Source organism: Echiichthys vipera (genome assembly GCF_963691815.1).
Source record: "Echiichthys vipera genome assembly, chromosome: 2".
Lineage (NCBI taxonomy): Eukaryota > Metazoa > Chordata > Actinopteri > Perciformes > Trachinidae > Echiichthys > Echiichthys vipera.
In genome coordinates this window covers 30,948,671-30,976,660 of record NC_139827.1, presented here as the reverse complement: position 1 = coordinate 30,976,660, position 27,990 = coordinate 30,948,671, and the positions used below count along the sequence as shown (strand labels likewise).

Here is a 27,990-nt window from a genome sequence, read left to right as displayed (position 1 = left end):
TATGAAAAGATAAGAAACGACAACTCTTTATTCAACCCCACAATACAGTGTATTAAACAAGCTGTCAAAGCTATACCAACATCCCTGATTTCACACAGTCTGTTCAGCACAGTAGTCAGGAATAAAGTAATACAATCACAAATCATTTATAAAAACACAAATTGCGTGTTTCAGTACATTCGCCAACTTTACACACACCAGACTCCACATAAATGGGTCCACTGAAAGTCCTATATATTCAGTGCGTTGACTCTTAAACACCAACGTCCCTCCTCCTCCTCTTTGTCAGTGAAGTGAATTCCCCTGAAAAACAACAGGGCTTGATTAAAGTGTTGCTCAGTGTAACCTGCTTTGTGGGTTCCTACTTGTTCTAGCATATTAAATCAAACCATCAAAATCGTTTCAAATTATTATGAAATTTCAAATGAAACACTGCAGGCTAAAATGAGCTGTTATTGTATATTCTGCTAGCTTTGATCATCAAACACAGTCCATTGGTTTATTCATCTTCAGTGAAGTTATCTCCAATAACGTGTTATGCTGTTATTTTTGATTTGCTCAGTGCTGATCATACAGCTGTAGCTGTGATTAGCTGGCATGGCACTGGCTACAGACCCCTGCATAGAGGATCCAAGGATAGGTTCACATTTTCTCAACTCTGTCTTGAGAGTGTAACCAGGTGCCCATATGAACAGTGATACCGCTTTTGCTTGCTGTAATCATTCACACTGGCCATTTAGGGACCCCTAGCTAACATTCTTTCAATGTAAGTGATGGGGGCAGTCCTTTTTCTGTGTCAACATGTATTCCAGCATTCACCTGGAGTTATCAAAAGGCCAAGACCAAGCAGCAACCTCTGAGGGCTGAAAAAAAGGACCAAAAACTGCAGTTCCTTAAATGGCCACTTGAGGCTCGCTCCAAAAGTGAGTCAATCCCTATCGACTACCATGTTTGAAGTTGTACTCAATGAGTTCATGGTCACTATGTGTGTTGACAATTTAATTTTTTTTTGCTCACATTCACCTCTCTACTTCCGGTCCTTCCCCTATCATCAATCAATACACATGTTCCTATTTGACTTCTGTCCTTACTAAAAGCCTGACATAGAAGTTGGACTTTCCGATTACAAGCGAACACAGCATAACCGTGAAGATCTGGGCCGACAGACCAACCGCTGTCAGCAGCGTCATTAACATGGCGGCTTCTTTACATCTGGAGGGAATGTCGCCACAGACACGTATATTGGAATACTAGAAGTGTTTTCTTCAGCGGGTCATATGATCAATCACCATTGTTTTAACTCACTCTTTGATTGATATTAACAATTAAATAGCTGAAAATCTTACGTACAACTTTGAATGCTCAATTTAACAGCAGAAATAATAATTTCCCGTTCATACGATACGATATATGATACACTTTATTGTCCCAAAAGGGAAATTTGTCTTGGACCCAGTGCTGCACATATAATGCCTTCATAGTTACTATTGAACAATGATCACACTATTACATTAAAAACAGCAACCTAAAACCATAGACGTCAGATGTACCACTGCACATACGGTATATTGCACGTAGCCAACGTCTCGTGCCATCTGTAGACCTACTCCTACACTGAGCTTCACAGAAACCTATGGGTGATGTCATGGAGACCACGTCTGTATTTTATACTGTCTGAGTGAGACACATCGAATTGGTATCTTCCAAATAGCCTAATATTTTCTCTACTAGTGATCCAGCTCTGATGGCATTCAACATTCATCTATGAATGTTGTATGAATGTATGAAAATTTAACATATTTTCTTTTCTTTTAATTTTAAGGATTTTTATTTTTGGCAGTTTTCCAAGCCTTTTTTATAGATAGGACAGACAGGAAATGGGGGGGGGGGGGGTGCAGCAAAGGGCCGCAGGTGGGAGTCGAGGTTGGAGCCTCGATGACCTTCAGCCTTTTTACATGGGGCGACCACAGCTCTAACTGCTGTGCCACTGACCGCCCCAAAATGTAACACATTTTCATACATTAAGCCTTATTTGAAGAATTGAACAGTCTGCGTCAAATCAAATCATCAAACATCAAATCACGCTGATAACAGACCTCTGTCACCTTTTTGTCCCCTGCGTCCTTCTAGCCCAGGAAGGCCTTTTTCACCTGTATCCACATAGACAAAGTAGATTACTTTAAAATCTGGGTCACTAAGAACCATTAGCTCTCGCATGTAATTATAAAACAACTGTGGGAAAACCATGAGAGACGTGAAAATGATTCAGAAGAGTGGATTTCTTACATGGAACCTTTAATTTTTCAGCTGTTTCAAACTGTCTTTAGTGGATTAAACTGAAAGCAAACAGCCCTCTCAAATATCGTGTTGCATTGTAACCACTATGAAAACAAATGTTAAAGGCACAATCCACTGGATTTCTCATTCCAAACTTTTTTCTCTCAGGATGTTTTAGATCTACCTCTCTCTCCTTTTGGTCCCGGGAATCCCATATCCCCTTTCCATCCTGGTCTCCCAGGGGGTCCTACAATGGCTCCATGCGCTGTGGAGGACACATTCAGCTATCAGAAATCTGAATTCTCACATCTTTTAGTGGCTTCATCTTTCTTTCAATTTGTAACATTTTGTAGGTATTTTTTCTTTACTTTTGATGTATTCCACTAAATCAGTGACATTTGTGTTGGAACCAAACAATCGGCTGTATCCAGGGGGCCCTGGAGGGCCAGGGGGTCCGGGCAGTCCTTGGACGGCCCGTTCATTGTGGTTCCGTTCAAAGTCACGTAGCAGACCATGAGCTGGAAAATAAGAGACAAGGTCAGGAATAATGTACACCACTCGTGTTTTTAGATTTGTAACATCGTGATAGTATAATTGCTCACATTTGATGTATTCTAACAGATCTGTGGCGTTTCCATGGGAACCAAACCCCCGGCTGTATCCAGGAGGACCTGCGGGGCCGGGCGGTCCTGGAGGTCCCTGGAAGACACGACTGTTGTACTCCCTCACGATGTCCTGCAGCACTCCGCGGGCTGCAAATGACAGAAAACTCTGTGATGCAAGTGAAAGCTTTTTGTGCCACTGATTTCATTCAACCACCAAAAATAAGTTACAGTCCAATTGTTATTTGGTATCATGAGCAAATACCTTTGGTGATAGGCATTAGAGTGTGTTTTGAGTAGCCTGGCATCGTCAGACTACAATCAATCAGAACATTAAAAAGACATAGCACTGAGCAACACATGCAAGTTGAGTTGGTGCCCGGTCTGTTTTTAAGCAGGAAAAATATGGCAGCTTGGTCACTAAAGTACACTAAAATGTGTTCCTGAAAACAACTGAGGTGAGAAAAAGGCAGTGCAGTAACAGACTCTTGATTCATATTTGATCAGAGCTGCCTAGTTTGACAGTTTGATCTGGGTTTTGTGAGTTTGGTGCATTGCACTGGACGGAGAGTGTCATTTTTGTTTGGCATGACGCTCCTCTGCCAGTCATTGGCAACCCGCCCCATTAAGACAAACAGTTGTGAATGGTCCACCTTTTCTTAATAATCTTTCGAAGACAACCAGCAGAAGTTATGATGATTTGCCTTTCTTTATGGTTGTACATTTGGTCTTGTCATGTAGGCTAGTTTGCTCTAAACAACGGCAACAAGGGTTTAAAATTAAACACAAACGACTGTGATGCATTTTAATATCCTTCATCAGATGTATGCCACCAGACCTGTAACAGACCCTGAGCTTGAACTGACATGTAAACAACAATGCTCATCGGCTAAACAGCAACCCTTCAATTATCAAAACACATAAATCCCATATTGACTTACATCTGATGTATTCCACGACATCCACGACATTTTCACGGGAACTAACCCATTGGCTGTGTCCAGGCATTCCTGGAAGTCCAGGTGGTCCTGGAGGTCCTTGAACAAAACGTTCAGAGTCTCTTGAAACATCACGGAGCAGACCGTGTGCTGCATGTGGAGGACAGTTAAGTTCAGTGGAGTGCACGTAGGTGAGTAGTAACATTTTATAATAATGATGATAGCAAGGTTCAGAGAGAGAAACCTTATCATTTATGATAAGATTCATAACAAAGTTACTGTAAATCACCTACATTTGATGTAATCAATTACTCTGCCAGCCATATTGGAGTAGTCTCCAGAATCCAGGTTCCAGTCTCTGGTGCCGGATACACCTTGCTCTCCCTTGTGTCCTGGGGGTCCAGGAGGGCCTGGCACACCAGGATGTCCGAACAAAGCTCCTCCTGCGCCGTCACCTGGAGACAACACAGCATAATATGACTGCAGATGAAACAATGACGTAGTTAACATTAAGTCATGTGACTATAATGCAGACCCATTTATGAAGTGACATTTTGGTGGGGGTCTATGTTAAGATTGTCCCTTAATTCAACCCTTCAGTCTCACAGTCTGTCCTCTCTTTATCTCTACACCTCACCTCCCAGCACTTTTCCATCGGCCCCTCTTCCTCACCTGCCTGCCTCCCACTCCCCCCTCATCAGCCCAGCTCCTCACCTGTTGCACTCAGCTGCCTCTGATCACCAATTAACCCAGTATATAGACTCGCCTCACCGAATCTCCAGTGATGACAGGGCTGCCTACGGATTCCCCCCTGCCTGCCCTGACAATCCCATCCTGTCGTCTTCCTGTGCTGTTTAGTGCATTCCCCGCAATGGCTCCTCGATTCCCTGCCTGGCTTCCACTCTCTTTTCGCCCTAAATAAAGTTCATTGCCAACTGATCCTGCCTGATTGTGTGCTGCTACTGGGTCCTAACCTATACCTGTTACATTAAAGTGTAATTCCAGCGTAAAATCTTCCCTTGTAATTTTTTGGCAATTACATACATCAAATGAGTTATTGAAACAGGTTTTTTTTTGTATAAACTATTAACGGAGAAATCCCAGAGAGTCGCCAACAGTTGCTAACAGCCGGATGTGGCTAACACTGATTAGCTCGGGGGAGTATGGTGAAGGCATTAAAACACGTTGTTACGATGTAGTTACAACGTAGTAAGCAAAACTGAAGTTTATTAAAAGAGTGTTTTGGTAATCGACTTCAATGGACTTTACAATGAGAGGAGCTGGTACAGGGGCCAGTTGGTAAGTCTTTAAAACACTCTTTTAATAAACTCTGGGTTCGCTAACTACATTGTTGGTTCTTCGTATTATGTTTAGGGATTCTTCTAATGCTACTGCAGAGGTTTGGTGTTATTTTGAGCAGGATTAGTGGTTAAAACAGCTGTTTTAATGCCTTCACCTTATTGACCCAAGCTAATCAGTGTTAGCCACGTCCGGCTGTTAGCAGCTCTTAGCAACTCTCCGGGATATCTCCGTTAATAGATTATAAAACTGTCTCAATGGCTTATTTGATGTATATAATTGCTGAAAAAGACCATGGGATGATTTTACACCGGGATTATACTTTAAGGATACATTTTTTATATGGTTGTTAACAGAGAGCCTGCCCAGTCACACTTTTTTAAATAGATGAAGAATTCCTTTAAACTCACTCTTGATGTAATGTTGTTGTTCTGCTTTGAGTGTCTCTGTGTTGGCATGCTCAGCATAGGAAACTTGTCCGTTAGCTCGGCCAGGGGAGCCCTCGGCTCCTTGGCCTCTGAAGGCAACATCTTTGGAACAATGGAACAGATGTTGAGGCAGATACAAAGTATATAAAAATATATTTTCTCAAATGAATTCCTCAGGAACTGATTAAGCTAATGTTTTTAGTCAGACTCACTTTGCAAGTAGCCCTGAGCATCTGAACTGATGTAGTTCCTAAGTCCTGCAGGCCCAGGTGGACCTGCTGGTCCAGGTGGACCTTGTGGACCAGGGATACCGGGGGAACCAGGAGGTCCTACAAGTGCTTGATATCCAGCTAGATGGATAATGAAAATGAACATCTGTTAGCTTAAGAATGCTACTAGATCTAATGACTTTAGACACTCCTCCACAAACATGATTAGTTTAAAACCTGATTTTACTTGGTGGCTAAATGTTTCTTACTTGATAACAGGTTTCCAGGAGGCCCAGGAGGTCCAGGGGGTCCAGGGACACCTACCATGCCCCTCTCTGGTGACAGACAGGACCCACAGTCAGAGAGAACGGGGATTAAGTCCTATTCTCTCAACAGAACACCTTTTTAATCTATAACCTATAGATCCATCCACAAAACTCACCATTTATGAGGGTGAGGACCCGTTCAGCCACCTCCTGGGTGTTGAATGTGTAGCTTCCGATGCCTGGAGTTCCAACAGGTCCTGGTAGACCAGAGGTACCGGCAATATATCTCCTGACTTCCTCCCCTGGGCACAAGTAATTGACACACTATGGCATATTGTCTCATGAGGTATGCTTTTAAGACCTGGGTATCAAATCAACAAATTTCTTGTGTGCCATTTCTGCCATCTGCAGTAAACTTGAGGATTTAACCCCCCTCATGAGACTTACGTTGTAATAGGTTGAGGATGTCATTAACAGTGACGGACCCAGGTGGACCTGGAGGACCAGGTGGGCCTGAAATCCCATCATATCCTCTACCCCGACCTGAGGAGGTAAAAGTTACGAGATTTCAACTACCATTATAAAAACTGTAGGTCTTCACATACAGACATCCTGTGTAATAATACATGTAACATTGTGTAATTGGTCATACTCTGGATGAAGGCGATAACTCTGTTGGCCACATCCTCCACTAGCTCGTCTCCTGCGGGCCCAGGGGCCCCTGGAGCACCAGGTGGTCCAGGAGGTCCAGTAAGGTACTGTCTGATTCTACCACCTATGTGGAAAGACAGTGTTAAGTCATACAGATCACTTGACTTCACTCCTTGTTTCATTTTATCATAGTGTAACATAAACAAAAGTAAATACATCCATAGCTTACTCTGGATGTACTCTGCAATGTACTGGCCAACATCAGTCGATCCAGATCCATTTCCATCTCTTCCAGGTGGACCAGGTGGTCCAGGTGGGCCTGGGGCGCCAGGACTGAATGAACCTCCTGGTACGACAACATTAATTCTCGGATAAAATACCATCTAGAAAAAAGACTGAAAAAAGTCATTGGGATTGTAGTGTAAAATAAACTAAGGCAAATACATCCATCGCTTACTCTGAAGGTACTGAGCAATGTACTGGCCCACATCAGTTGATCCAGATCCACTTCCATCTCTGCCAGGTGGACCAGGTGGTCCAGGTGGTCCAGGCTGGCCTGGGGTGCCTGAACTGTATGAGCCACCTGGTATGACAACACAAAGTATTTAATAAAATGGCCTGAAGAAAAAAGACTGAAATTGCAACTTAAAACAATATTTTCAAATCTAAAATAACTACAATTATTATTAGTAGTGACTGATTGATGTCCTTGTTAACTGGTTGCAGCTGGGTTCTCGCAACCCTGCAGACACACTAAAGCATGGCATTGATGAAGATTATTAGTAAGATATTCTATTAATAGATGCTCAATATAATTTTAAGGATGGTCTTACCAACGGAGACCCCAGAGATTCCTGGCGCAACAGGGACTCCTGCATCAAATGCAAGGAACACGTAAATAATATGAGAGACAAACTCCAGTGCTGACTTTTTGATAAAATAAAATATGGGGAAAGGGGAGCAGGATAGACAGAAGGTATTCAGGTATAACCATTCAAGTTCACCTTTAGGTCCTTGTGGTCCCTCTGGTCCTTGTGGACCCTGAGGTCCCCTGGGTCCAGGCTGACCTGGGAAACCTGAAATGAAAATTACACTTATTAAACATCTTGTAAAATAGCTTCAATGTTCATTGCTGACTCTTTAAATACCTCCAAATGAGATGGCTGATATCTCTGGGAAATTTCCAGTAAGTGGACCTTGTACTATAAATTTTCAACTACTTAGCAGTTTGATCTATTTTCTTTTTAACGCAGATATGTTAGAAAAGGCACAGAAAATTTAGAAGCTCAGTTACCAAACAATGTCCCCAAAGGTTTGGGAAAACACCTGCTGTGTATTTCCTTTAAAATCAAAATACATTTTTGACATGATAGTACCCATAAATGGTGATTCCTGCATGAAGCAAGATCCCATCTAATCCATCAAAATCCATCTTATCTAAAAGTTGTTGACGTACCAAGACCTTGCTCCCCTCGACTCCCTGGAAGACCTGGTTGACCTGGTTCACCTGAAACAATCATCATTACATTATAATATATTTGTTTTAAACATCTCTAGTTCCTAACCACTATAGTGTTTGCAACAGTTTGCAATGTTCTCACCTTGGTACCCCGGTGGTCCTCTGCCACCTAGGGATAATAAACAATACATTTTTGTGAACAAGAGGTTCTTAACAATTTAAAAGATGTATCCTAATTTTCTTGACCTGTTTCATTCATTTTCTTATGCATGAATCCAATTTACATTACCTTGCACAGCAGCAGAATTATCGCTATACCATGTGATCACACGAGAACTGGGCTCCAAATAATACGTTTTTATTCAGATTGAAGGTGAGCCTGCCAATAAGCATCCTGTGAGGAGCTACTGGCACTTGTGGGGGTAAGGGGGATCAGGGAGTCACGACAACATGAGAGGCGACTGCTCGTTCAAAACAACAATGGCGGCTTCCAAAGAGGTTAGCTTAGCATCAGTTTTATCAGAACTGTTTATCTTCATTGAGCAGAGACCAACACTGGAGGATTTTTTCTCGATGGAAAATACTTTTTCTTTTTTCTCCTGATTGACTTTGAACATAGTGTAATAGACAGATGGTTCATCCAATCACCTTCCAGATATATTTGAAAGTGCCTGCACTTTTCCAATCAGTTTCTAATGACTGCTTCTCAGATGGTTCTGTGTAACAAACCGTCTGAACAGTAAGGTTACTTCATATATGCAGTCCTATTAACTGTTTTTAGAAGCATCTGATTTGGCAAACCTACCTGGTGAACCCTGTGGGCCTGGGGGTCCTGGTGGTCCAGCAAAAAAGGTTTCTGAGACAAACCAGGCAAGAACACATCAAACAAGCAAAGACAGTAGACACCGTACATGACGCGTGTCCAGTTGTCATAATTTGTTCACACCAGCTGCGTAAATTCTCTTTACATTATTTACACAAGTTTTAGCGCTCCATAGGTTGAAATATTTCAACTGGCACAGATAAGCAAATTATGCAAATTTAGCATCTATACACGTCTTTGCATTGACTTTGTCCATAATCGCACCGTGCAATTCACATCAAATGTGGGCAGTGTGAACACAACATGAGACCTACAATACAATTCTTTCACTAACCTGAGGTAGGCACAAAGCTGCCAGGTTCTCCTCGAGGTCCAGGTAAACCAACACCTTTGAGGACAGCAACATAGTAACATATCAATTTAGAATGAAATAGAAAAACTTTGTATTCTGACATTGGTTAAATCATCCTTTATGCTGATGATCTAGGTATATATTTGTGTAATGCAAGATACTTGTTACCTGGCTCTCCTGCAGGACCTCTGCGTCCTTGAGGACCCTCTGTACTCTCACCTTAACAAGAGTAACAGCAGCATTGCATGAATAATCTGAAGGTCAATCTAAGAAGCTATCCTAATTGTTTAAAATTACTAAATAACTTCACATATACAGCATTCAATATCTGATGAATAGCTTTTAACAATACAAGAAGACCTTTAGGACCAGGTGCTCCGGGAGGCCCTGGGGGTCCTGGTGGGCCAGGTAGTCGAGCGACTGAAGAAAGTCCTGTTTAGAAATGAAAACATAGAGGTTGTAGCTGTGTGTATTACTGTCCATACCACTGTTATTCCTGATACTACTAAAAAAATGCGTCAAAGTAAGGACCTAAAGAAAAAGAGAGGTACTCACTGTCGGTTCGGGTGGCACTGATCGTTTCTGAACTTGTAATACTACGGGACTCGCCAGATTTTCCTTGCTCTCCCTTTTCTCCTTTCTCTCCTTGTTCTCCCTTGGGTCCTAAATGATTATATCAATGTACCATCAAAGAGAAAAAAAATACTGTTCAATATCTATCAACAATCCTCACATCCATCGGTCAGTTTTTGACCTATCCCAGATGTTTAATATGGGTCAAGGTTTTGGATTTACCAGGTTGTCCTGGCACACCAGCAGGACCAGACAAACCGTGGGTTCCAGGAGGACCTGGAGGCCCAGCAGGCCCCGGTGGTCCGGGGATGGCCACAGTATTGGAGCCAACTAGAAACAAAATATAAAGAGATAAACAGCAGTTACAAGACTTTATGTTTTCCAAAAGTGTATAACTAATCAGTACAAGTATTGCTTTGTGTCTGTTTGTACCTGGAGCAATGATTTTCCCAGGTGATCCTGGTTCACCTGAAAGACGTATGTTCGATTACATAATGAACGTTTCATTATCGACATACAGTATATCGATAGTTTAATTAAAGGTTGAATATGTAGAATCATTATTAAAAGCTATATTTAAATTAATAATAATAATACACCCATGGGGCGTTTTGAGGGGTACAGAAAAAGTATTGCTTTTCCATAAAAAAAATATTTATTCTGAATTAAAATTAAAAAATGTTTTGACAGGTTTGACAATGACTTTCTGTCACGTTCTGTTTCCATTGTAGCAGCCAATAGCGGCCGGCATTGCGGGTTGTTAGGGTTGTCCGTTGTTTAGCGCAGCTACTGTAGGCTGGAACTGGGTGAAATGGCTACATTTATCATTGATCGGTGAGCTAACTTTCATATTTACTTAGCTGTAACGGCTTATGGTAACAACGGTAACTGTCAGTCAAACTCCTCTGCAATACTTGTTTTTTTGGTGTGATTTGCCAGAGGGAAATCTAGCTAATGGATTACACACCACACAAAGAAAGACTTCCAGTTAAAGACTAACATTAAATACTGTTGTAAAATTAATTGATTAGTAAAAATTAGTCGTTACCCTGTATGATTCATAACATGGAGCAGGCTGATTGCTTAACACAATCGGCAACGAACCTGGCAACCTGACTGGTGGAATTATTTTTTGTTGCTGCGACTATGATCTTGAGACACTGGATGGCGGAGTTCTGCTCATTCTCCATAGTCAATCTTCAAGTCCTTAGTTTTGGGGAACTTTGGCAACAAAAGCAAATCGCCATTTACACAGACAGATTTAAGATTTTTTTTCTAATGTAGTTCTCACAAATACATTGAGAGTAAAGTTTGTATTCATGCTTTTTATTCAGAATGCCATTAGTGAATCTATTGATGGTGTCAGTCGGTCGGTAAATTAGTATATCCACCAGCCTCCTTTCATTCCCAGAACGTCAAATACCATTGTTTTTTCACGGCCCTCTGCTTTTGATACAAACGCACATGGCACCCTTGAGTGTCTGTTTAAAACGCACTGGGCTTTCAACTCTAAACCCATCTGCCGTATAATTAGACACTCTGAGCAAGTGCTCCAGGATTAAGTGTGACCAAGTCTGCGTAATTAGGAGGTCAGGGTGGTGGATGGGTCAGACAAACATAGGACTTCACCCAGGAGGAAGCGGTTTGTGTCCGGTGCATATTTGTAGTTAGGTTACAAACACAATTATTTTAACCCCACCCACAATCTTTTCCTAACCCTAACCAACCTTAACCACAGTTCCCCATGTTTAAAACAGCAAGTCGAGCGTCACAGTTTTATGCATAGGGTTACCCAGTGTGTTGACAATTGACGCCAAAGAGTTATGATGAGAAAAGGTTGGTTCTACCACTTTGGTCCAGGCCGATACTAAAAATATTAAAATTCATTTTCATGACATTTTGTTCAGTGTGAGTTCATGGTCCCGAGAGGATGATTTGTTATAACTTTAGCAACTCCCCACCTTTTCTTCTAGAGCCATCATCTGGTCAAAATTACATTTTGTCTTCCTCAGTCCCTCATACAAACAGTTAGCACCAATAAAAACACCAATAAAAACAATGTCTACTTGTTTTCATACATTCCTTTGAATAAAAGGTCATTTTTAGATTCAGTACAGTACAGTACAGTATCAATAAACAATAAGCTACCTGAGAGTCCTCACACACTGTTTGAGAAACGCAACTGATTACATCACAGCTATGCATATTGCCATGTCTGTCAGTGTGTGTACCTGGGGGCCCAACATCTCCAGGAAGTCCAGGTAGGCCTCTCACACCAGGAAGTCCCATGGAACCTGTGTCACCTGCTCACAGTGACAGTCAAGATTACACAGAGCAAGCTTTACCTCAACAACAACCCTAAATAATCTGGACTTCTTGTCTGGCAGCCACGACAGGATGTCTAAATGGATGGCACCTACAGAATAAACTCCCCTGATGAGATCCCCATTATGTCCCTCTCTTATCTTGACTTCTTATTAATGTATTTTACTATGAAGCTGTAAGGACCCCTGTCCTGTCAGGCCTCTTCCCTCTTCCTTTTGTGTTGGTTTGTCTCCCTCTGTCTGTTTTTCCCTGCATGTGTCTTTCCCCTCTGTTTGTCTGGTAGGCGTGGTTCAGCCCAGCTGTGGCTGATTCCCAATCAGTGGTTGCAGCATAAAGAGCCGGATGTGGGACACATTCGGCGCCAGACCGTTTTCCTCATTTGCGTGGTAACTTCTCGTCGGTTGGCTCCCGTTTCTCTTATGATTGTATTTTTCACTCCTTGTTGGTTTGTTTATTAATTATTGTTTCCTTGTTCTTTTCCTTTGTAGTTTCCTGATATCCCTTGTCCGCATCCCAGACTGTTTGTCTGTTACCCGTTCCTGTTCCCCTCGACTGTCTCGTCATCCTTCGTGGTGTACTTGTTCCCCTGTAATTGGATCCCTTTGTTTTTGCTTATTAAATATTTGTCTAAACCGTTCTCTGTGTCCTTGTCTGCATTTGGGTCCCGTTCCTCTGTGTTATTCCCTGTATCGTTCATGACAGAAGCTCTCTCCTTACCTGTATTTCCTTTAGATCCCTTTGGTCCAGCAGGGCCTTGTAGTCCAGGCTGTCCTGGTTCACCTTTAACCATGAAAACAAGAAGCAAACAAATCAAAACCATTTTTCCAACCTAACTACTTCTTTAAGGGTTTGCGGCTTATATTTGTTCAAATGATTAAATGAAAACTTGCAGAAATATTGTTATGATTATTGTTATTACAGAATGAAATACATAAATACAGAATGTTAGGCTAAACCTTTTGAGGTCTTACTTAATGGTGACTGGTAGAAAAGAGTCATAGTGAACTGACTCAGTAGTCAGTTACACAGCAATAATAAAAGTTAACATTAACCAAACCATACTGTCATACCAGACCAAATCATACTATAACAGCAGAATCCCTGAGCTTATCGAACTGAGCAGAAAGCTGCTTATTAATTTAGTTTCATTTAAAGTATTGCTTTTCCATAAAAAATATATATATTTAGTCTGAATTAATATTTTAAAAACTTTGACGGGTTCGACAATGACTTTTTGTCTCGTTCTGTTAACATTGTAGCAGCCAAGAGCATTGGGTATTGCGGGTTGCCAGGGTTGTCTGTTGTTGGGTGCAGCTACTGTAGGCTGGCACTGGGTGAAATGGAGTTTGCCAATCCTGCAGCTGCTTCGGAGCCTCAGTGAAGGGGGCGTTATTTGTCCCAGCAGCTGAGTGACCGGAGACGGGCAAAAACTAGAGTCAATATAGGCCAAGCATTCCCTCCATGGACTGAGAGAAAGGAGAGAAACGGCATCAAAACGCACGCTGAAATGGCTACTTTTCATCTTGATCGGTAAGCTAACTTTCATGTTTACTTAGCTGTAACCACTGTTACAGCACAACGGTAACAGTCAAACTCCTCTGCAATACTTGTTTTTATGGTGCGATTTGCCGGAGGGGATGGGGAGGGGAGACTCCAGTCTCCTGTAGGCTACTGGGCCGGGTCTGACCAACCTGGCAACCCGACTGCTGGAAATATTTTTTGTTGTTGTGACTACGATCTTGAGACACTAGATGGCAGTGTTAATTCTCCATATTCAACCTTTAACTCTTTATTTGCAAGAGAATTAATTGGCTATTTATTATTTTAAATAATAATAATTTATAATAATATGCTTGATAATATGTTGTATTTCTGATAATAAAACTTTTCTGGAACACACCTGTTGGTCCACGTGATCCCCTCTCTCCCTGGTTTCCTTTGGTTCCTGACAGCCCTGGTGTTCCTCGATCACCTGCATCAAAAACAATCAAAAGGGTCAATGGCACTCTGAGATATCTTTACATATATCATTGATTAATACTGCAATTAATCATAGACTGTATAAAAAATGGACGTAGCCTCTCCGTCAAGGTTCATTCTCTCAACTTGATCCAATTGTACTGGCCTACGGGAGTCACTATCTTGCCAGAGTTTGACTCCGCCTCATTTCCTCTTACCAAAAAAAGACATCGATGTGACGTTGGGGGGAGGGAGATACTATTGCAATTAATTGGGCTTGCAATTCATTTATTCACTAAAGACCAGTAACCATTCCCGTATATTTTGGCCTTTGTTTCACATCATCATCCGTTCATAGATGTCTTTATTTTGACGACTTAAAAAGACTCTTGACCCACATGATTGCCAAAAAACAGTAAGTAACAGACAAAATCAGAATCAGGGTCTTTACCGGGGCGTCCTGAGGTTCCCTGATCTCCCATTGCACCTAAATGAAACAAAGAAATCATAGGGGACATTGGATTTGAGCATGTGTAACATATTGCATTGCTTTTACCGTGTCGATTTTATTTGTGATTTATAGTTAAAGTGATTTGTAAATAGCCAAAAATATAAGAATATAGGACTTATTACAATTCATTGAATTTGATCCAGTCTGGCCTATAACTCCACCGTGACCCTTTACCTTACCTTTCGGCCCCATAGGTCCAGCAGCACCAGCAGGACCGGGACGTCCTGCCTCGCCTTGAGATCCTGTCAGAACCAGGTTTCATTATCAAAGATTGAACCTAATCAATTAATAACTTTCCATTATTCAATATGTGTGACATAAAAATTTTCTACCTCTCTCTCCTTTCTCTCCAAACCCTGGTGGTCCAGCCTCTCCGCGGGGACCCATCGGTCCGTCCCGGCCCCTCTGGCCCAGTGTTCCCTCAGAGCCTGGTTCACCTGGTTACAAAGGAGGAGAGACCTAGCCCATGTTTTCTTTTTCCTAGTGTCTGTTGATGCTCAAAGAACAAAGAAGATGATCTAGACATAACACTACCTGCATGTCCCTTTGGCCCCCTTGTTCCATCCAATCCTGGGTGACCAATCGGCCCCTGAGGACCTAAAGAAATAATATGTATGAGTGGAGAAGGAACCAGCAGTGAGTTTGCCACCTCTGTGGGAGAGAAAGAACTACAACACATTTGCTCTCAGTCTCACCTGGCAGGCCAGGAAAGCCGCCATCACCTGCAAAAAATTTTTTTTATAGCCGTTGGTTACAGTTTGTCGAGGTTGATTCTAACTGATAGCCACAGAATTTTGAATACATATGCATGAAAATACCTTACCTTTTTGTCCCAGCAGCCCCTGATCACCTGTAAGGAAACAGCCTGCTTTATGATGGATATCAACAAAATATCAATTTCCATTTGATGACTTGTGCAAACTCGCCTTTAGGTCCTGGAGCTCCTCTCTCCCCCTTTAGTGAGTATGCAAGCATGTCTAAAAGCAGGAAAAAAGTTAGGATCAATCTGATTCAAATGTCCAAGAGGTTGTTTAACTGACGGATGGGCTGTTTTATGAGCTGATGTTCAAGATAACTACGTCCATCCATCATCATCATCATCTGCAATCGCTTGTTCAAAACGGGGTCAGTAGACTGAAGCAGCTGACATTGGGTGTGAGGCGGGGTACACCCCGGACAGGACAGCAGTCTATTGCAGGGCACATAGAGACAAACAGGGACAGACAACCATTCACACTCACACTCAGACCTACGGGCAATTTAGAGTCATCAATTAACCTAATACGTGCACGTCTTTGGACTGTGGGAGGAACCCGGAGAACCCGGAGAAAACCCACGCAGACACGAGGAGAACATGCAAACTCCACACAGAAGGGCCACAGAAGGGCCCCAGCTGATCCCCAGTGGATGCTAACCAGGAACCCTCTTGCTGGGAGCCTGAAGAGAACGCATCACTGTGTCTTATTTCCGTACCTCTTACAGCATCTGAGCGGAGTTCAGACCTGACTATCTGCTGAACAATCCTCTGCAGGGCGGCGATGTCTTGTCCTCCCCCAGGTCCAGCAGCCCCCAGGTTGATCCCATTGTCAGAGCGGGTCAGGGTGGACCCAGAAGAACTCCTGTCAATGTATGACGGATCCAGCGGGTCGATGATGTTGATGCCAGAGGAGGCCGACAAACGGCTAGCCCTGGCCGACGTGGTTCCAGTGATAGCTTCCAGAGCGTCAACGCGGTTCTTGAGGCGTTTCACTTTTTCACCTGTGAGGCGAGAGAAAGTGATGGACGTGTGCAGATGACCTTGAGCGACCTTTATAAAGGTAAATGGCATGCTGCTAGAGAATGCACGTCTTACCCAATGCAATGAGCCCAAAGAGGAGGCCGAGGAGGAGGAGCAGGCTGAGCAGGAGACCGAGCAGCCACTTCCACCAGCTGCAGCACGAGCAGAAGCTAAAGGGTGATTCATCTTTACCGATCTCTGAGAAACCAAACATGGAAAGACAGGTTTACATTTTCTGTCTCGTTTGTAATGTCTCCCCATGACTGGGTAGTGACGGCGCTGATCAAATATGGATCAAGATTCTGTCCCCTATCTCTCACCTCAGATGTTTTAAGAAAGATCTTTTAGTGTACTGTTTAGCTGTAATTTAAAAAAAGTTTGTGACCACTGCTTCACAATGGACCAAGTGCTTCCTCAACTTGCACATCGCTCAGCGCTACGCTGTTTCGTTGTTTCATTGTTTCGTTGTCTCATTGTTTCGTTGTTGTGCATTGTTCTGATTGGTTTTAGGTCTATTTAATTTCCTCCAGAGGCATTTTGTCTGCACTGTTGACCTTGGAAATCAAAAATTAACTGAGAGGTTCCAGGCTAATTGGTATTTGCAAACATGTCTGATGATGCCAGGAGAGAGAGTTAGGTGAAAACATCGAAACAACTCTCATATCTGTATGCTGATTGTAAAACTAAAGCCAGGAGGCGATTCGCCTTGCTTAGCTTTGTTTAGCATGAGACTGGAAACAGGAGGGGAACTGTTATTTTACAGTGGGGTTATGTGCCTGACTATTTCTTGAATGGGTGCAGTTACGACCAGACTTGAGGTAGTAAGTTTAAGACATTGTAGGAATTTCAAATCACAAAAGCTGTTAGCAGCAGGTTCATTTTTAAACCAAACATTACTATTTGTACATTAACATGCAAAAAGTGAAAATGGGCCAAACTAAAATCTAATAGTTAAACTGTTAAAAAAGTTTTGTTGGGGATTTGGCAGGAGCTGAATGTAAACTCAAGTACACAAAAGATTACAGCCTAGGAAAAGGAGAACGTTAAAAATGGGACTATACAGTACCTGCGTAGGTGGCTTTGTCTTTTGTGGCAGCTTTAAGTGTTGCAGCTTTAAAAAAATAAATAAAATAGAAACAGCAAATAATTACATGCCCGACGAGAAACCATTGTATGTGATGAATCCAAAACCCAGTAAAAAGTGTTACATTTAGCATCTGTTCCATTCTCCGCCATGCTGGATGATAGCTTCTGTTTCTGTAGTGAGTCCCCAGAGTAAGTAGCTGCAAGAGAAAACCATTCCAGCATTTTGTTATCACTGATGAGCCTACAGAAAAAAAACATGCTGAACAAGTTTATATATTCGATGATTTTCAAATGGCAGCAACGATAAAGTATATCAGCGTAAGAATGTATATTCATTAGTACTGAGTAATAGTTAGTATTACCAAAAGCAGTAGCAGGAGCAGACATGAACTGCTTCCCCGTGTCTTTGGTCATGATCAGCCGCTCTGACTCCTTCTTGACAGGAGCAGTCTCCTTTTCTATCAGCACAAACTTAAAGTCTTTGCCTGAGGTCTCATCGTGAATGGGACTGCTGGGTCTCACTATGAGAAACAAACAAGTGTAATGTAATTACATGTAATTCATGATTATAAAGCAGGTTGAGGTGCTATATAAATATTGTGAAAGTATTAATGCGCCCGTATTCAGAAACTGTGTCTTTAAACCGTCAGCCGTCAGATCTTCTGTACGGTTGCGATGTCTCAACAATACTGCATATATATATATTTATATATATATATATATATATATATATATATATATATATATATATATATATATATATATATATATATATATATATATATATATATATATACTTTCTATCTATATAGGTAGATAGAAAGTGCTGCTACAGTGCTGTTACAGTCATTCCCCGGCTGCAATGATGGTGCAGAATAGAAAATATGGGGCTGATCCACACTCTAGACAGCATCGAATGGACCCAAGCCCAACACAGTTAATGTAAGCTGAAGAGAGTGGGCACGTATCTCTGTCCTTATTCTGTCTGGGGGCGCTGCTGAAGCTGTGAAACTGCTAGCAGGGCCCTAAAGATACGATTTTTCATAAACAGAATTTTTTACATGTCAAGTAGGTAAATCCAAAACACCATTTGTAAATATTTAAATGTAAGTATTTGTCCACCGCTCCTGAACACTGGAGACTAAACAGAAAAGTCACAGCATGCTACATGCTACATGCTAGTAACACAGTGCTAATGTTAGCCAACACTGAACAGCTGGGAGGGAATCTCAGCCCTGTTTCACGACCAATTTTTGTGTTGTTTTTTTAAAAGAGTTTGACACAGACATTTTGACTGCTGTAGTAATGTTTGTTTGTACTGTATGTAGTACAGTACATTAGCATCTAGCCCATCTCACAGTGCTTTAGAATATGCTATACAGTCATCATGCGGAAAAAAGGTGAACTAAGCGGTACAGACAAAAAACAAGGGAAGTATGAGAAAAATAATGTGATTTTTTTTTAACATTTAAACATGTAAACATACTAGAAACATAAAATACAAGTATGAGCCTGAAAATGAGCAGGATATAGTGCCGTGATTAAATCAGGACAGCCCGCCTCTCCTTTTTAGGCTCTGTTTTTGTCTCCCTCTGTCTGTGTTTTCCTGTATGTGAGCTCGTTTTCCCGGCAGGTGGTTCTGGTTGGCACTGATCACCTGCCATTCTGTATATTAAGCCGGTCCTGAGCCTCATAGTCCAGATGTCTCCCAGCGTACCTTCCTCCTGTGCTCATCCCCCCAGACCAGTTTGTCTCAGTTCTCTCCGTGTTTTCCCTTTGTTCTCTGTGCACCTTTTTGTTAAAGTAAGTTGATGAAATATGTTAAACTGACTCTTGAGGTCTGTGTCTGCATTTGGGTCCAATCCTCCGTGTATTCCCCGTCATCTCCCGTGACATATAGGACCTTTTAAAAAGACAATCCCAGTCCCTCTCATATGCATCGACACCACATCATCTTATTGACTATACTATAATATTCATATTGTATTGAAGGGCTTGTATTTCTATTGCTAACGCCTCACCTGTGGTTGTGCTGATTCCAGAGCCAGACACATTTTTCTGCACACCATAAACTGTGAGGAGACACACATGCACATGTAGACAGTAATTGATGAGTCCTCAAAATGTTGTAGTACTAACACTTATATAGAACACAGTTTCTTTTACATTACAGATGCCATGGCATCTCTTGTGACATCTGTTTGATCGTCCATTCACCAGTTTTTGTGACTCCAACATGAAATTCTAAGTTCTGAGTTAAATATTGAGAACTATCAAAAGGTTATTTGAACATAGGTAATACATAATACTTTTACTTTTTCCCATTTGTGTTGCTGCAGTAAGATATATATATATATATATATATTTGTTCTTAATATTGGCTCTACATCAGTGCTACTTTACCTATTTGTGCGTTGGTTGCAGTTGGAGAGAGGACGGCAGGGCTGGTACTGGCCAGGTTATTCTGAACACCATACACAGGAACTGAGACAGAGAGAAAAACAAATTAGTTATCTAATGTCAGTGCCAAGCGCAGGATGTGAAATCCCACAATGGGCTGTGACACGACGGGAAGAGAATCACCAGTGCTGCTTGCAGGTAGTCCAGTGCTCATGGAGGGAGAGCTGAATGTCAGGTTGTTCTGAACTCCTGCACAGACAGAACAGAGCAGAATGTCTTACTACAAACATCCTTTGCTACACAGAGTGTTGAGCATCCGCTAAAGGTCATAGTAGCCTAGAATATACAGTATTTCTTATTAAAGTCTGCTGTCACTGGGATATTTTAATCGTGTTTTTTTAGGTCATGTTACATACTGTGTCTGCCTACATTTACCAAGATGGAGCAGAAACATAACGCTCGGTTAGGCTTTAAAGGGTTAGTTCACCCAAATCACAAAATAACAGTCTAATGAGTTTTATGTGCTGACATTTTGACAAATGAAATGAAACCAAATACAATTGAGGTGAATCAAATTTCATATGTACTACTGTTTTTATTCATTTATTGAATTTATTTTTTCTTTACAGTAGTCTCAAGTGTCTAAATACCTCACTGTGGCATGTATGTAACTGTGCGAAGCCAAACTTAACTCTCTGTATGTATATAGTTATGTTATGTCTCTTTTTTCATAGCTGTCCACTGAAACTGATGAGAACTAGACTGTGAACCACATAAAATAAAACTGAGACTGAGAGCCTATTGGTACAAAATACTTTATTACTCTGTCTCTCTTTATTATGAGTCTCTTTTTGTAATCTTGGATATTATTTAATTTCTTATTACCTGCATATTCACTTATATTGCCCTGGAATGTCACAATGCATTTATTTGAAAAAAGAAAAAAAAGAAATAAAAAACAAAACTATGTTCTACAGTAGAAACAGTCCCTATTGAAACTGCTGTCTGTGAGTAGTACTGACAAGAGCTCATTTACAAGACCAAAATGTGCTTTTTTTGTTTGTTTTTTTGTATATGACTGACCTGATGGGTATAAGATGGAGGTAGAGGACAGGTTGTTGTTGGGGTTGGTATTGTAACCATAGCTACTGCTGACACCTCCTGCCCAAACGCTGCCATAGTGATCTAGTAGGGAAGACAGAAAAATGATAGACAGACAGGTGAAGATGAATGAAGACTGTAAACGAGACATTTGAACACACACACTCATCTCCACTTACAATTCCATATTCTGAGGCGAAAACATTTATAAACCGGACGTATTAACTTCAACATTATCCTTAAAGATAACAGACACGACAGCGGATTGGTCGAACCTGTGCTGGAGCTCTCAGACATGGTCCTGGGTTCCAGGCTGAGCTTCCTGGGGACAGGCAGCGTGTTGTCAGGGGAGCGAGTGGGGCTGGTGCTGGTGGAGTGGTTTCCTCTCAGCAGGCGCTTCACATCATCCAGCTCCGTCCCTGCACAGCAGAGCGGTCCCCAGTCACCATTTAATTCAAACTTAAAGGGACTAATGTGTCAGGATTACGCTGCTGCTTCTGTAAATGCATTCTCCGGGATCAGATGTGTGAATATGCGTGGCCATGACGACTCATACTCACAACTCGCTGTAGGAGAAGCACTCTGAAGCCTGGCTCTGATCTCACTCTCTAAACAACAGACAGATGGTTTATTGAAAAGAATTCTTGCTGTAACACATGATAATAATCTGCAAAATAAAAGTGAAATATGTATTGATATATAATGACATTGTATGTTATATTGTTTATGTATTGAAATATAGCAAGCCTGTTGCAAAAAACAGCGTAGTCATTTATGTTTTGAGAAACAAATCATGTTTTTATAATCTATTTTAACCTTAACTGATGCAGAAACTGGTAAACAGACTTTTATCTCCTCACGCCTTGATTATTGCAACAGTCTTTTCTCTTGGCTCAATTACAAAACTTTGAAGAAGGACATTGACATTACACCTGTTTTAGCCTCTTTACATTGGCTTCCTGTTTGTTTTAGGCTTGATTTTAAGATTGATATAAGATGGCGATTACTTTTAAGGCTCTTCATGACCTGGCTGCAGGTTATATTTTAGAACGTTTAATCCTTTATGCACCTTTGTGTCATTTGAGATCCTTGAGCAGAGGTCTTCTGTCTTCCAGAGTCCAGACTAAAGGGGACAGGACTTTCACAATCAGGGCCCTGAGACTCTGGAAGAACCTTCCCCAGTAAATCAGTCTGAGTCAGTATCATCTTTTAAGTCACATCTAAAAACACGCTTTTAGGATTTCTTGATTTTATCTGAGTTGGCTTGTTTGTTTTATTGATTTTCTTTCCATTATATTGATCGTAGCTTCATGCATTTGAGACTTTTACTTCATTTTATTCTTTGTGTTTTCTAAAGCACATTGTAACTGTGTTTTGAAAGGTGCTATATGAATAAATAATATTATTGTAACTATCCCTTGAAGTGTACTGTGTCAGAGCAGCCAGTGTACCTCTGCTCTGAGCTCTCCCTCTCGTAGCAGAACTTGAAATTCCTAAAAGAAAATAGAGAAATCATTAACTGTTTGAAAACATTTTTACATTCCAGAGTTCCCTGAGATTCGCACAAATCTTACCGTACTCCTTCCTGCTGTACTCTGGGGAGGAGTTTGTGCTTGAACTTTCTGTAGACGAAACAAAGATCTTGTTAGCCTTCAGCCTAAAGTGGTGCTGTGGTCTGGTCCAGTGTACAAACACACTTTGAAAGAGACCACACATGTCAATAAAACAGCTAAATGAATAGACCTTTGACCTGTGACTAACCATCAAAGACATCTGGGAGAGCGGCAGCCATGGTGGTCGTGCTCTTCCTCTCTTTTCTAACAGGTGAATAAGTGACCGCTGAGGACGATCCTCTCTTCCCCTCCCCGGATCCTCCTGAGCCGTGACTGCTCTTCGTCACTGTTGAAACTGTCACAGGACCTAGACCCCCTTCCCTATTATCTTCTCTGCCACCACTCACAAAACCAGAGGACATGCTAGAGGACCCCCTCCCAGCGGCCCGAAAGGCTGCCCCTGAGCCCCCTGAAGCTGCTGAGCTCCCTCCACCTGAGGACACAGCGGAGGAGGCTCCTAGAGTAATGATGCCGGTGCCCTTGCTGGCTCTGGATCCACCGGAGCTGGCAGCGTGGGGGCTGCTGGATGTGATCAGAACTGAGCTGCTTGTGCCGCCAGAGCCTCCTAATGCAGCTCCCTCACCTGACCCTCCCGCGCTCAGAGGAAGATCACCTAGAGGAAAAGAAAGGAGATAATTTACTATTTCATTCAATTGGTTTACATTGATTATTTATTACATATTTCCTTAAAATGTCATTCTTGTGTTTTCGTCTAATCTCTAAAAAGGTAGAATTCATCCAAGCCCTGATCAAACTTTCAGACGACATGTCTGCGGGGTCTGACATTTTCTTTTGTTTTTTTTAAACGATTATTCTTTTGACAGTTTTTCAAGCTTTCTATTTAGACAGAGGAAATGGGGTGAGAGAGAGACGGGGAGACATGCAGCAAAGGGCTGCAGGTCGGAGTTGAGCCTGTGCCCGCTGCCCCGAGGACCTTCAGCCTCTTTACATGGGGCGACTGCTCCAACCACTGTGCCACAGGCCGCCCCCTGCATTTATGTTTTTTAACATTATTTATTCGCCGCGGGTTGGCATCTTATAAAAGAACATTCCCAAGGTAAGCCTCTGCTTGCTTAGTGTGCCTGAACATGCCTGCTTAGCCACCTGTACACCATAAAACCCTTCCACTTCTATGAGATTGACACGCACATTTGGCATAGTTGCTACTGCTGGTGTTGCCCAAGGTGATGATGTTACTTGTCTGAGCTTGATGAGCCTCTAGCTTCCTCTTGTGGCAGAATCACTGTAATTCTTTGCCTATAGCCCAACATATTAAAGCTACATTAATTAATGCAATGTAACACACCACACACAAGTGCACCATCAACTGTGAACACTGTGTAAGGATGCAGGTTTGGGTGGATTTTTCACCCAGGGGATGAGTCTGCAGATGACTCATACAATACTGTAGTTACAATCACACATCACAAATGTACTTATTTTAATCCCACCGGCATTTTTTCTTTACCCTGACCAAGTTGTTTGTTAGAATTTAAAATGTCAACCACATGTTCCCTGTGTTTAAAACCACCATAGTAGAGTGTGATGCCTACCGGTGCCACTCATCTCCACAACACTGCGTCAGTGCTGGAGAATGGCGGTACGACTTAAAGTGCAATTCCGGTGCAAAATCATTTCATGGTCTTTTTCGGTACTTACATGCATCAAATAAGCCATCGAGTTAGCGACTCTCCTCGATTTCTCCTTTAATAGTTCATACATGAAAAAACCTGTCTCGATGGCTTATTTGATGTATATAAGTGCCGAAAAAGACCATGGGATGATTTTGCATCGGAATTACACTGCATTTCTTTCAACCAATCACAATCGTCCTGGGCAGCGCTAAGCTCCAGATGCGGCGATATCTATTGTAAAATAGATAAAAGATTAAGCGGAAGGTGCCTGACATCCAGACTTTATCCAAGCATTATACATCCAGTAAGCCAGACTAACATAACACTGACAAACACTATTGACAGCTTATAAAGTTCATGATGCTTACTCGTAAGCAAGAAATAGCTTAATAACACATCTTGCAGACACAGAGCAACATTATAAAACAATATATATCTATGCAAACATCTCTCAGATCTTACCTCTGCTACTTCCTCCAACGTCTCCACCAGAGCTGACAGTCGTGACTGTAATTAGTTTGTCCATCCAATACTAGCTGTGGGAAAGAAAAGAAAAACAGCAACAAAAACAAAAAGTAAAGACATTGTTTTTCTGTACCTGAGGAAAAGAGTGCCACACTGAAATATGAAAGCTTAAAGCTCGGTGAAAAAGTAGAATTTCATTACAGTCAACTGGAAGGTTACTGTACCCTAAGGCAGTATTTCCCTGGTCATATTTCTTTCCTTCGTAACCATGTCGCTATGGAAAGGGCTCTTTAGAATCCATCATGCCATTGATTTAAAGGGTTCACCTGTTTAAGGGCGTAGCTCTATGCTCCCATGATGAATGTGGCTTTCCTTTGAACAAAAAAGCACCCACATCATAAAGGCAGATCACTACAAAGCCTCAGCTGAAACAGGTATGAGGTTTCAGTCATAGCCGGAGAAAATGGCATAAAATATTTGCCCTGCAGTCACACAGGAGGACTGAAACTATTACTGATCACTGAAGGTACTCTGTCTGTCAGAGCAGTGGCATACACTGAACAGATACCGCAAAAACAAAAAGAAAACAAATGAAACACTGCTACGGATTTACTTCTTTTTAAATCAGAGATCACAAATAAAGGCAGGTAATGGTTTTCAAATATAAAGCACGTGATTATAGAATTGAATCTTTGTAGAAAGAATTTGAGAACCCTGGTCTTTGTGTTGCTCATCCAGTATCCCAGCATAGCGCTAGTGTTTGGGTGGTGGGGGGCAGCAGCGTTTAACTCTGTTCCACTACAGTCTGGTTTATCAAACGGCCACTGAGGGGCACCAGAGTTACTTAAGTTTTTAAATTGTACACATGGTGGCTTTATACAGCCCGCATTTCTTTCTGCTGAAACAGAGAACAATGGTGAGGAAAAATAGGACAACGGTACAGAGGATTCCGTCTTTAGCTGAATTCTTTGAGTGTTTGATATTTTCAATAACATGTGCACACATGTAGATTCAAGTGATAAAACGTAACTTTTGAAAGAAGAACTTACACCTTCTTCCTCTTAGAAAAAAAAGATTTATTCATAAGTGATAGCTGACACCGTTTGTAAGTTCAAAACACCCAGAGGTTTTATTGCTGCAGCTTTACCTGGTCTGGTAAGACCACTAGCTGGTGGCTAATGTTAGCTAATGCGTTTACATTTTAGGTACTTTTCCACTCATACTAGCCTCATGAGACCATACTGCAAGCTCGTAATCTCCATTGTATTTTACTCGCAGATCGGTCTGGTAATGTGCGACGGAGAAAATTTGGAGCAGTTTGCCAACTGAACGTCCAATCAGCGTTGGTTTTGAGGCCGGTTTAAGTGTGATGAAACGCATGCAAATCCAACCTGATCCAAACACATTTTCAGACAGTGGTAGCCCTAATTCTCTAACGCTTTTTTCTCTCGGATCTTTCTGTTGGAATATGGACCAGCCTCCTGAAATTGTGCCTTTTATCCGTAAATTCATGTTACACAAACGGCAAATATCCTTTACAGGAATGTTGTTTACTTTCTGAGCTTTGCCTCGACGCTGTTAGTACGTCATATGCTTTGTTGATCTTATTGGTTGATTTGGCGCGTCTGTTGGTGAAAGACAGATGGTTTATCCAATCAGCAACCAGTATTTTCGCACCTTCACAAAAGATCTCCAAATGCTAATCATGCCAATCAATCCATCTGGCGGTGTCAGGTTACACTCATACTAATGTTACACTGTATAAAGAACATTTCAGCCTTTAAGAATATCTCATAATGGTTCCTTGTGGATGCAGTAGCTGCTGTTCAGAAGAACGTACATTTTCTGACATATTTTTGAAACGCATTAGGAAGAGTAGTTAACTTTGAACTCTATGGTTTTGCTCTCAAATCATATTCCCATTATTTATTACCGAACAACACTTGCTGTGTCTCACAAACAGCAGTGTCAGCACTGGAATATGGTCTGGTTATAGTGGAAAGAAAACACTTTGGTTTGTTTGTATTCCTTTAAACCAATCACAGTCGTCTTGGGTGGAGCTAAGCACATGGTGCCCTTTCAAAAAAGATAGCAGAGATAGTGGAAGGAGCCGGGCATATCACCAGCGCTGTACATCCGGTGAGCCATTCTTTATACAGAGTGGTGTAGCACCAGATTCTGGGCCCTATACAAAAGCAGCCTCTATAGGCTACCCCACTTATATATAGACATAGCTTTTTGTAAACTAATCAATTGCTTGCATTTGATAGATCAAAGTATTGCCATTCCAGTGCAAAAGCCTGATAAGTTCTCGATTTGTCACAAAGCTAAGGCTTCCTGACAGATTATGGAAAGGTGACTTGTCAGACACAGCTTTTCCGTTGAAACCAATACTTTGCCCAAGGTACTTGGTCTTTAGGGAAAGATGCGCTTAATCTGACAGGGGAGTCTCGGTATAAAGGGGCAGTGTGAAACCCCCAGCAATACAGTGTACATTACCACCCCCAAACCTCCCACATGAAGGTAAGTGTAAAACAATGACAAAGGAGAAAATGTTTGGCAGATGAATATAATAACATGTATAGCGCACATTTAAAATTGACATTTCACAGAGCAAACATCAAATCATCTGCCTCTCACACACTTTGTAGTTTTGCTGCTCTAAATGCAGGAAATAACTAATGCGGCTGACACTGCAATCTATTGACACTTTACCACAACCCACTCCAGTGCATTTTTTTTAATTCAAGTGCTTTTTTTGCATTTAAAAAATAAATGTGAACCTCCTTGTTTCCTCTTTGTGCTTGCTGTTATGTGTATATGTGTATATATGTGTATATATACTCTGTGATGGATACCTGTATTTTTGTTTTTCATGCTTCAAGTTTAAAACGAGCTATAAACACTTTACATACATTTAAAGAAAGTTTATGTCTATTAACTCAAGCAATACATTCTAACAGACTGATACTACTGTTATTACTTACAGCAATTATGCCTATATGATTTCTGTTTTTAGTAGCAATGACATGCAACACTAGTTTAATCTTAACATGCACAACAGCTCTAGCTATTACATTTGACGTTTACACCCTTGATAAAGAACTGTATTGAGTTTTGCGTACCTTTTAGATAATTTGTCCAGAAATAATTTCTCCCCCCTGATGTCCCACAGCAGACAAAAAACAATCAGTCTATCCTGTTCAGCACATTGTAGTCTATCAAGTCCAGGTACTGAAGAA

General features: G+C 41.5%; 1 protein-coding gene across 2 annotated transcripts; it reads right to left on the bottom strand.

Moving 5' to 3' along the window:
• Positions 1 to 2: 2 nt before the first annotated feature.
• On the bottom strand, positions 3 to 27,970 carry LOC310961378 (uncharacterized protein). Of its 2 annotated transcripts, none has more exons than XM_083933413.1 (52): positions 27,874 to 27,970; positions 24,746 to 24,819; positions 22,798 to 23,262; positions 22,611 to 22,658; positions 22,488 to 22,529; positions 21,597 to 21,644; positions 21,312 to 21,455; positions 21,019 to 21,120; positions 20,119 to 20,184; positions 19,939 to 20,019; positions 19,557 to 19,607; positions 17,898 to 18,056; positions 17,658 to 17,732; positions 17,516 to 17,560; positions 16,525 to 16,647; positions 16,146 to 16,430; positions 15,599 to 15,649; positions 15,496 to 15,522; positions 15,368 to 15,394; positions 15,207 to 15,269; positions 15,005 to 15,109; positions 14,852 to 14,914; positions 14,613 to 14,648; positions 14,103 to 14,174; positions 12,920 to 12,982; positions 12,109 to 12,180; positions 10,310 to 10,345; positions 10,100 to 10,207; positions 9,860 to 9,967; positions 9,665 to 9,736; positions 9,473 to 9,523; positions 9,287 to 9,340; positions 8,935 to 8,985; positions 8,272 to 8,298; positions 8,127 to 8,177; positions 7,675 to 7,746; positions 7,504 to 7,542; positions 7,128 to 7,253; positions 6,900 to 7,016; positions 6,672 to 6,794; positions 6,467 to 6,562; positions 6,196 to 6,321; positions 6,023 to 6,088; positions 5,757 to 5,894; positions 5,527 to 5,646; positions 4,111 to 4,272; positions 3,821 to 3,967; positions 2,880 to 3,029; positions 2,646 to 2,795; positions 2,462 to 2,542; positions 2,097 to 2,150; positions 3 to 303 (listed from the first exon to the last, which is right to left on the bottom strand). In XM_083933413.1, the coding sequence occupies exons 2-52, from the start codon at positions 24,807 to 24,809 to the stop codon at positions 254 to 256; spliced, it is 4,752 nt and encodes a 1,583-aa protein (XP_083789539.1). In that variant the 5' UTR covers positions 24,810 to 24,819; positions 27,874 to 27,970; the 3' UTR covers positions 3 to 253. The 2 variants fall into 2 exon arrangements, with proteins under 2 accessions (XP_083789539.1, XP_083789540.1); XM_083933414.1 differs by having other exon boundaries at positions 2,106 to 2,150.
• Positions 27,971 to 27,990: the final 20 nt, after the last annotated feature.